This window comes from Carassius gibelio, chromosome B8 (assembly GCF_023724105.1).
Source record: "Carassius gibelio isolate Cgi1373 ecotype wild population from Czech Republic chromosome B8, carGib1.2-hapl.c, whole genome shotgun sequence".
Classification (NCBI taxonomy): Eukaryota; Metazoa; Chordata; class Actinopteri; order Cypriniformes; family Cyprinidae; genus Carassius; species Carassius gibelio.
In genome coordinates this window covers 5,822,464-5,833,970 of record NC_068403.1, presented here as the reverse complement: position 1 = coordinate 5,833,970, position 11,507 = coordinate 5,822,464, and the positions used below count along the sequence as shown (strand labels likewise).

At 33.4% G+C, this 11,507-nt stretch overlaps 1 protein-coding gene across 1 annotated transcript; it reads right to left on the bottom strand.

Moving 5' to 3' along the window:
- Positions 1-133: 133 nt before the first annotated feature.
- On the bottom strand, positions 134-11,112 carry LOC127963961 (UDP-galactose translocator-like). Its single transcript, XM_052564070.1, has 5 exons — positions 10,825-11,112; positions 8,856-9,038; positions 7,817-7,968; positions 6,224-6,918; positions 134-1,016 (listed from the first exon to the last, which is right to left on the bottom strand). Exons 1-5 carry the CDS (start codon positions 10,904-10,906, stop codon positions 983-985), a joined length of 1,146 nt encoding a protein of 381 aa, XP_052420030.1. The 5' UTR covers positions 10,907-11,112; the 3' UTR covers positions 134-982.
- Positions 11,113-11,507: the final 395 nt, after the last annotated feature.

Sequence of the window (11,507 nt, the reverse complement as noted above, 5' to 3'; positions counted from 1 at the left end):
TTACACACAATTACATCCTTTGATTTTCCATTCATTTTTCTATTGAGAATAATATGAATATCTAGCAATTCACAAATCGATTATAGATCATTATTTTGATTATATATTTGTGTAATAACATCAACAAGGCAAATCATGTTCAAAACAATGTTTATTCAATACATACATATGAATTATTCAGGACCTGAAATTATTAAACATTTAGTTTAGTGTTAGATCTGCTCACTTGAATAGTGTCATGATAAGGCAATTATTTGTTCAAAAGCCCACTGTTTTTCACATTTCACTGCTGCTCAGCAATTAAAATATAGATATATTAAAACCAAAATCATCCAAAAAGAGCACATTGACTATCCAGTCAGAAATGCAGTTTTTGTAATCTAAAGAGGTGGTCTTTTTTATTGACAAATATAACATAAAAAAATTGAGTTTAAATCTGAAAACGCACTTTGAAGAAAATAAAGTTTGCTTGATCTTCAAAAGGGTGTGATACTGTCACACCCAAAACAGTTGAAATGCATAAGGCACTACAAAAAGTAGAAGGCACTGTTAAATTATTAATGAACACACAATATAGAAAAACTTACTTAAAAAAAAAAAAAAAAAATACTATAGGCTACTATACAGGTTTTTCATAATAAGGCAGCACCTTTTGAATTCCAAGTATGATGAGGATTTTCATTCTTTTTTTTTTCAGTTCCAGCATAAAAAAAAAAAAATCTGCTTACATTAGTATTATACTGTCAGTCAATTACACAATCAAATGTATAACAAAAGTGAGGTATCAGCATAAATATGAGGTTCCATAAAGTAAGTCAGCACAGTTTAGTTTAGAAGTATCATTCATAACAGAGTTTAATATTGTGAGCATAATAAGGCACTTGAAATATAACCCTCATCTTTTCCTTTGGAAATAGGGCAGGAGTGTAGGACCTGGAGGCACAATGTGTTCTCATCATCTTTCCTCATTTATCACGTTTCTTCAGTTTCCTTTCTTCTTTCCTGGAGCCTTGGGACTAAAAGTGACAGAAGAGAAAAAGAAACGACATATTAATTGTGTGGTTAAAAGAAAAACAAAGCAAGAATATGTAATTTAGTTTTTTCATATATTTCTCTACATAGGTGGACTAGTTCACATTATGTGTATCTGCCTGTCACTATGCTTGTTTTTACACACATAAGTCAATGCATTCTTTAATATTATACACAGAGGTAAATATGTTGTAAAACATACCCATTGCTCATTGGGAAATTTATATCTGTGTTGCTTGCATTTTTTATTCTCATTGCACAGTACATGAATTAAAGTATGTGCAACTTTGTAATTAACATATTTAGCAGTGTAAGTAATGGGTGCCATCAGAATGATAAAAACATCACAATAATCCACAAATTGTACAAACATGCAGCTTTTCACAAGATGTTAATTGATGGACCGGAGAGGTGTGGATTATTGTGAAGTTTTTATCAGCTGTTTGTACTCTCATTCTGACGGCACCCATGCACTGCAAAGGATTTACTGGTGAGCAAGTGATGCAATGCTAAATTTAACATAAATCCAAATATGTTCTGATGAAGAAATAAACTCATCTACTTTGCTGTACATCTAGTGATGGTGAGGATATTTTCATCAAATTTTCATTTTTGTGTTCCTTTAAATGAGCATTTATTTAAGGTGTTCTTTTCTGCATGACAATGTCCTTTATGCATGGTCCTCAACGATGATATCTAACCCATCTTTAGTTGAAGGCCACAGAAAGGTGGAGGCTTTTAGGAATTACAATGTACGCGCAAAGAAAAGTGCAACAAGCATGTGTTCTTGTTTCCTCATACTTTCAGCCATGCAATTTATTTATTTAAAAGGTACAAGAGTTCAGTTAGTGGTTAGTATCCTCATGCAACACAATCACCCTGATGACTTGGTCTGGTTGCATTTTTGATGTCAGCATGTGCCATGAAAAAACAGCTTTATTATTCTATTATGGAAATAAGAATCACTAGGAATTACAAAAAATGTACCTAGTGAAAAATCCAGATATATAACACTCTGACTGCAATGCAAACATAGGAATAATTATTTAATTATTACCTTAATTGTCCTAAAAAATTGCCTTCATATTCTTTATATAAAACTTGCATTGCTTTTTAATTAATTGATTTATTCCTTTGATTTTGTTGTAAAATGTGACGTTTTTTTTTTTTATCTACACTGGTGTTATACACACGTGCACACACAAGAAAGATTCACTTCTGAGGCTCATATAAGAAACAGAAACTCTGTTCTCTAATTGATGTTTATTGTCAGCCTCGAGAAAGAGGCCACTATAAGAAATAAGCCACCAGGGGCTGTACTTCAACACTTCACAGACTATTTACAATATAGATCATAGTGCCAGAGACAGGGCTTAACAGAGGCCATCCTTGATTTATCAGCTGCATGTGATGATGGAATCTGTGCAGTCTTTCTGCAATAAGGAGGTGTTGTCACAGAACACAAAAATTCAACAGAAATCTCAACTGGACATGTGCAATGTTTTGTATATTTGTACATGCGATCACCTTCAGCTCAAGTATTTAGAATCAGATCTATTCACCAATGAGTGAAAAGAAAACAAAGACAGAGTTTTCAGTTCACATTGAACTCGTTTCATTGTAAATACTCATCTTCTGTAACCCTAATATTCATGATGATATATCTTTAAGGGTTATGAGATACCCCCATCATAATAATCTCTTATGAACAAATATGAAAGATTTAGATGATGGTCAGCATCATGCACAAGTGTAGTGTCAGAAAATGGCTTGTGGTAAATGCTCTTATACCCAAACACACACAGACATAGACACACTCATAACTCTAGTTAACATATATATAACCACACAAACACAATCACTTTAGCTGCCTGAGGCCCCTCTCGGCTCATTAGTTTCTGGAAAAAGTCTCTGAAAACAACTCAGTGATGGAGTATAAGATCTAGACTTTCAGCTTTAAACCTGCAGGGAACTAATAACATTACAATTTGTGAATTAAAGTCAACATGAAATGTTATTTACAACTCTTTTTAGCTTTTTAACCTATTAAATTATAACATATATACCCTAGGTACCAATTTAATTGCGTAAAGTGAGCATTACATACACTGGCGGTTGAACATTTGGAATAATTATGAATTGTTAACTGTTTTAAGACTCTTATACTCACCAAGGGTGCATTTATTTAATCAAAACTACAGTAAAAACAGCAATCCTGTGAAATACAACTGCAATTTAAAATACTGCTCTCTATTTGAATTTGATTTACAATTAAATGTATTGTTGTGATGGCACTGCTGAATTTCCAGTCATTATTGGTGCTCAATAATTATAGTTCTTATTATCAATGGTTCTTATTAAAAATGTTGCAGCATAATATTTTTGTGGAAACAGTTTTTATTTATTTATTTTTTTTAATCAAGATTATTTGATAAAGATCATTAAACAGTAATTATTTGAAATAGATTTTATTGCATTTGTAAATTATTACCTGTCACTTCTGACGAATGTAATGCATCTTTGCAATAACATTTTTTTTCTTTTTTTTTTTTTTAATAATACATGCCAAAAATTTTGTATCACAGTTTTTATACAAAAATTAAGGAGCACAACTGTTTTCAACATTGATAAGAAGAAATGTTTCTTGACACTTAAATTAGCTCTGCATCACAGGTATAAATTACATTTTCAAATATATTAAAATATAAGAAAGCTATTTTAAACTGTATTAATATTTTATAGTATTACTGTACTATTTACAGCATTTTACTTAAATAAATGCAGCCTTTTAAATATATATCCTAACTATTCCAAACTTTTGGCCAAGTGTAAATGGGAAAACTTTTATATTTATTATTATTTTAATATTTTAATACACTTTTGAGAATGGGTAAACTGTTACGTTTAGACACATAAAGTGCACAGCATCATGTAATGAGAAAGTAAATAGAGTCGTTTTCCTTTCATGTTGACTTCAAAAGAAAAGTCAATTAGTGAATGTAAACAACCAAATAAAGTAAACTGAATCACTGTGGGCCACATTTCATTATCCAAAACAATGAAGAATTAAAATCTACTGACTAAATTAATCATTTAGCAATCAAGCAGCACTTAACCCAGTCCTTCTGATATTACATAATTCCTAACATGCATATAAACCCCATTATGAGCAATAAAACCTCTTTAGCAAACCACAACCATACACTTCCCCTGATCCCTAACGTATGACCCATCACCTGTTGTTGTATGGGTCATACAAAAGCAGAAAATAAAACATTCATTCTGTATTAGGACTTGCTCTTGAGGTGTGTGGGCATATTTGTATCAAATATGTGCACAAAAAGGTTTGTACAATACACAACATAAGATAAATCCACAAATCTTGATTCATTTTTTTTGCATCATAAAAAGAAGATATAGTATTTTGATATTATGTACAGTGTAAGAACCATATTAACATTTTATAGTTACCATTCAGTCACAAGTTGATTGAGAAAGGCACAGCATTAACCATTTGTTGGTTAAGTAAAACTAGTCCCCCTCACACAGAGACACACGCATATGCGCACACAATGAAAGAAACCTTCACTGAGGTGCCATTTGGTTAGAAAATGACCAGGTTAGTCAATTCCAGCACAGAAAAGAGCTGAGAGCTGAAAATGCCAAAGACGAGGGTGGCAAAGCGAGAATCCACATGAAAACAATGTGTTAAGTGATTTCCTATCAAATATTTAACTAGTTCTGTAGTTGATTTTAATATTTTAAAGAAGTTCAATGCCAATTAGTAGCCATTTTCAGACTTGTGAGGATTGCATCTCTTAACACATTGCATTATGGGTAAGGAGGACTGGCAGAGAGAAATGTTTGAGATGAATGTAACTTATAAGTCCCTGCAAGCTGATTTAAAACATCCCTTTTTATCTCATTTATATATCACTATATCAGCCCAAAATCACTCCGAATGAGACCAAACTCAACACACAAGCAACAAAGAGCCCCAGTACTGCAACACACACACACACGCATGAATCAAGCTCTTTGCCACTGTACACACTTTACAGGTATTGCCGTGTTTTAACTGGGAACACGGCAGATATTCACACAGCTTTTCTCAACCATTATATTTCTTTGTCTCTATTTACACAATTAACAACGATTTTGGCAAAGAACTTGTAATGTGTAGAAGCAGCTATGAGTGAATCTCACAAAACCTCTCCAAATAATGTCTGGGATTAATTTTACACAACAATTTGCACAACAAAATTGTGTAAATATATGTATATATTTTTGAATACGAAGATTAAGCCTGTTTTGTCGACCATTAAGATTTTTGCATTGTGAGTTGTTGCATTATTTTCAACATGAATAAGCACATTGTATTTCTAAATTCTTATTACCACTAAAAACCACAAGATTTTCTTTTATTGAGATTTTATTTGAGTATTTATATGTCATTATAGTAGATTTATACTGAATTTAATTATTGTCGTTTTTAATTAAAAAAATTAAAACATTTAAATTCAAAAGTATGCATCAAGGTAGTAGATGTTGTACTGAAATTAATTTATGCAGTTTGTTTTAACAATGCAAGTTTATTTGTATTTATTTGCATTACATTGCATATCATTAATACAAATTTGAGAGTTAAATGTGCTTAAATTTCACAATGCAAACATTTGAATTGGTACTTAATAAGCTTTCTTTTTTTTTCTCTGCATTTTGAAGTAGAAGTTGTAGCCTAGATTTTGTGTGATTCACCCATTAGTTTTCAAGTCAATCCAGCCCACTGTTGCTCTGCTCAGCAGTAGCCTGGCAATTATGTTCTCATCTTCTTCCCAAGATTGAGCTGTCTGACAGGAAAAAGCTGTTTAAGGCAAACAGGGAAGGGAGGTGAAGAAGTTTTAGAGAGATCTGCCTACGAAGGTGAAAAATGCCACTGCTTGTTTTTGGTATTAAAAAAAGAACAACTGAAAACCCCCTCAAAACTACATCTACGTCTCTCTGGTTTGTGCTTTCCAAATGAATTAAGTGCCGACAACCATGTTCATGAACGACCTAGTCTGTGTTCACAGAAGCACCCAAACCCACAGCAGCAGAGAAACGAGAAAGAGGAGAGAGTTAGGACTTCCACCGAGAGAGGTAAAGAGCGATTAATGGAAGGGGACACAGATTTCATTTCACCAGCACTGACTTTGGGAGGAAAGCTTCCAGCTCCGAGTCTCCTCCTTTGCTGTGACTAGATGAAGACGTGCTGGTGCTGGAAGGGCTGGCGTTTGGTTTGGGGAGACTGTACATATAGACAGCTCCTATGACCAATCCTGCACCCAGCGTGAAGATCAGGTCCACGTGGAAGCCGAAGAGGTAGACAGAAGTGATCGTGGACACAATGATAGAAAAAGAGGTGGCGAAGCCTTTGAGAATGTTGTCTGCGTATTTTACGACAACAGCTACAAGGAGACCTCCGAAGGCCTGGTTGAAGATGACGCCCCACACCATGGGTGTGTAGCCGAAAAGGAAGCCTTTCTCGGCGATGGCGGCACCGTCATTCCACCACATGCCGAGGAGACCCAAAACTGTCCCGAAGATCCCGAGCTGGATGTTTCTCATCCACACCGAGGCCGAGCTGCCCTTCAATATCTTCTCGAAGTAAACGCCGGCAAACCCAGATGACAGGCAAGAGATTATCACAGACACCAGGCCCTTGAAGTAGCTCTGGTTGGTGCTGGTCAGAGCCTCCTTCTGTTTTCCACCCTCCTGCTCCACCTGAACGATCGCCACACCAGCGAACAGCAGCACTAGAGAGATCCACTGGATTTTAGACAGACTCTTGCGTAGCATGAGCACTGAAAACAACGCTGTGGTCAAGATCTTCAGCTGATATGTGACCTGCAAAAAAAATTAAAATAAGTGTAAGATGGAAAATTTGATTCTTTTCTATGAATTTGTTCACACCGTTTCCAATAATTGATTTAAAACTCTAAATCAGCAAAATGCAGATATATATGAAGGTTCATTACTGTGCACTGTTATATAACAAATACAACTTCGCCCTGTGTTTATTTAGTAAAAAGTAGCATAGAAACAGTGTTGGTATTGTTTTCAGTTATTGAAATAAAGTTAAAATAAAACAAATATTATTAAAGAGTCCAACCATGGACCACAAAACCAGTAGCAAGGGTAAGTTCTTTTTTTTTTTTTTTTTTTTTTTTTTTTTTTAGATTTATACATCATCCAAAAGCTTAATAGATAAGCTTTGTTAGGATAGGATGATATTTGGCCGGCCGAGATACAACCATTTAAAAATCTGGAATCTGAAGGTGCAAAAAAAAAAAAAAGAAATTATTGAAAAAATATTTTTTTTACTAATAATAAATTATGTTTTGATATATTTATGGTAGAAAATTTACAAAACATCTCCATGGAACATGATATTTACTTAATATCCTAATGATTTTGGGCATAAAATAATAATCTATAATTTTGACCCATACAATGTATTTTTGGCTATTGCAACAAATATACCCCAGTGACATGAGACTGGTTTTGATCAAATAGAAAAGAAAAAAACATGAATTCTCATGCATTTAAATTCTTTCATAAAACATTTTACAACTACTTGGCTGCAATGGCGGTTTAATCAGAGAAATGATAGACTTTATACATTATAAGCAGACTTAAAGTGTCACAAAACTCTACAGTTGGGGATGTATGAGGTGAAAAGGAGTGAATCTCTCAGAAGAGACAGGTGAAGGAAGAGCATAAACACATTTTTGAGAAGTCTCACCTGGAAAGTGGCTGCTGGTAAATTAGAAATGGCCACATACTGCAGGTTGTTCTGTAAAGTGTAGATGAGTGACGGAACTGCTAACTTCAGCGTGTCCAAATACTGTACGACTATAGAGTCATACAACAACGATACAAAGGACTTCACATTACCTGGATTTACAAAAAAGAAGAAAACACACATTATGTAATATTTGAAAATATTTAAATGTATATACATTTATATTCTTATATTTTATATTATGTATAAAAATATTGAATGTATAAAAATATAATTTTATTATATATATATATATATATATATATATATATATACATATATAAGAAATATACACAGTATACACACATACATATATATCATGTAAACAAAAACTTTTATTTTATTATTAGTAGTACTCTTTTTTTTCTTTTTTTTAAAGTTTTTGTATCTTATGCTCCCCAAGGTTGTATTTATTTGATCGAAAACCATTGAACACAGTAAACTTGTGAAAAAAAATGAAAATGTTCTAGCTAAAACTATATCCATCAGAATTTATTTCAAAATATAAATACATTTCTGTGATGAAAAGCTGAATTTTCAGCATCATTCCTCCAGTCTTCAGTGTCACATGATCCTTCAGAAATCATTCAAATAAAATGATTTAACACTGAAGAAAGATTTCTTATTATTATCAATATTGAGAACAATTGTGCTGCTTAATATTTTTGTAACTGAGACACATTTTTTCCCCAGGATTTTTTGATGTATAGAAAATTCAAGCATTCACTGTGTTAATTTGACACAGAAATCTTTTTTAACATTATAAATATATTTACTTGGAATTGGAATTGAATATAAATCTTAATTTCCTGCATTAAAAAAACTATAAATTAGCCACACAAACATAATTATTAAATGAATGTCATTCAAATATTAAGGTGGAATTTCTTTAAAAATGCATTTTAAATCATAATTAGTGTATATTTCAAGATGAGACCAAAATACACATTAAGTCACAGGCTGCACGTAACATGCCACCATGTGTTTCCAGTGAACGCACCTCTCCCCTGTATCAGGATGATGATCAGACAGGTGAAGACTTTAAGAACTTCTGCCATCACCACGGCTGATGTGGTGAAGAAATGATCTCCCGGCAACGTCCGCACGTAACGGATGCTGAGGATGAGCGACGCATTCTGGATCACCAGAATCGCCAAACTGATGTACTTCAACTTCCTATTGACTGCAAGAGACAGAATCACTTTTAGTCAAAACTAGCAGTTTTCTACTGACAGTGTAATAACTGGAATAACTGGAGGCTAAATTAACAGATCTGAACACTGACGTCAGTATAATGGCAGCATTTCACTTTTCTGAATGAGGCCATTCAATGTTAAGTTTGTATTTTCAGTTAGGACACACATCGACGGCGGGCGAATGTTTGCTCAATCCTGTGGAAACACCCTGCTTACAGACACTTCATTCATTCACCAAATACTTTCTTTAGTTCATTTTTTAGCTAACGCAGTCCCATGGCAAACTAGGTACTACCAAACTGACTTATCAAAGATTTTAATAAAAAATGCCAAACATTTGACAAATCTCACCACAAAACACATAACAAATAATGATTTATTATTAGAGAGATTACGTACAACCAAAAAGTAATTTGATTTCAGGTTTCTAGAGACGGTCTGTGGACACTATAGACATGATGAACAGGAATTGTGAAACTTATAAACTTGTTTTGCTGGTTTATAGTGCGCCGATGTGTTTTCTTCTGTAAAGAATGTGATAAATGCAGATGGACTGAGAGAAGTGCCACACCGTCAAAACCCATCCGACAAAGAAAAAGAGCTCCTGTCTGCAAGATGACAATGGGCAGGATTGACTGAGGAAAGTCAAAGCGCTTTACATGAGAAAACCACTGCCCATTAACCCTTTTGGTGCATGACATCCATTACAACGGAAGTCCTAAATATTTTTTACACATACACAACAGTGCAAAGACAGTGAAACTGGTGAATAAAGTCATTAGGTATGATCTAACAGTTTATATTTTTACAGCATGTATTAGTCTAGATTGTTGATTTATAAATAGAATATTGTTTTTGTCCATTCATTCTTGTTCACAATAAATGGTTAACTTCAACATCTTGAGATGTAAAAACTATTTAGAAATTAACACAGAACTAACCTTAAGGAAAAATAAACTAGGTTAATAATTTAAAAATAATAATAAAAATGTGTTGTTTATATTTGTTCAGAAAACTATATAATGCAGTGAACAATTTGGAATTACTATATTTTTGAAGTAAAACCAAAAAAATAGATATTGTTTTCCTTTGCAATTTCATTAATGCATTGTATCGAGCTACTTATTTTCATTATTTGGGCACTACATCAAAACTAACCTTACAAAAAGATGTCCCGTAGTAATCCAATTCCACAGTACTTTGATTTTCACTAAAGTATTGAATGACTGTCATGTTCAACTTTTAAAAAAATAAATGCTATAGTATATGCATACAATCTATAGTACTATGAAATTATTTATTTTTATTTTTGTATAATAGTTTACAAAATACTAAATACCAGAATTACTGCAGATGTTATTGTTGCTACTGGACAAACATAATAAATTAATCCAAGACTTTAAATGAGAATATTTGTATTTTACTTTGCTGAATACTTGAAAGCTCGCCATACTCATGAACCGTGGTATATATTCTAAGATACTTAAAAAATACCATGGTAATTTTTGTAAGTGGTGGTATCATACGGCAATACCTCAGTACCATATTCATACTTCATGTTATTTACATTGTCCGTGAAAAATTACCATGATATACATCCAGTAAACACAGTTATACCAAATTACGTGTTTATTACAGGGAATTTGGGTGGTAACTATGGTTATCTTTGTTGATTTTCTAACGGTTGAGTTGACTTGTTCGTTGCATTCGTTGAAACCATCGAGACCTTAAGCTGTCAGACGTTTACACAACAAATAAAATGCTGTTTCTCACCTTCATTCTGTCTTCGGGTGGATGTTTTCTCTTCAGTGCTTCTGCTAGGACTCTCTTTCCCTGCTGCTGCCATTATCATCATCAAACATGAACCCCAATCTGTCTACAAACTCACACGATCCACTCGATCTATAATGGTCACAGAGCTTAATGATAATGTCTCCGCCTCTGCCCCATGAAACAGCTCACAGATGCGGTGAATGAGGTGGAAATGAGTAGAGCTGTTGAGCAAAAGTGTTGACGTCCCCAAACACACAAGCACTTCCTTGTTAGGCGATCTTCTTCACTTTCGCGCGTTCTGAGTTATGGAGACGTTTTAGCGCCGCCTACAGGCTCGGGTCAAACTAATAGCATTACAAAAAAGTAACAGTTGCCAATTTTTTATTATTTTTTTAAATATTAATGATAATAATAAATCCAAAACTAATATGGTAATTAGCATTGCATTTTAAATTGGAAGTACCGTGTAAAATCATGATACATGAATGGTAATCCTACATGCCAAGTAGGCTAGCACGGCCTCAGTATTCTTGGTACTTTTTAAATAAATAACCATGTTACTACCATGGTACACTGTTAATATCATATGGCAATACCATGCTATTTTTCTTATATAGCCATTTTTTAAGGGAATTATGGATTAAGGATTTTAGGTTTTTTTGTGAAGGAAAAAACATATATCT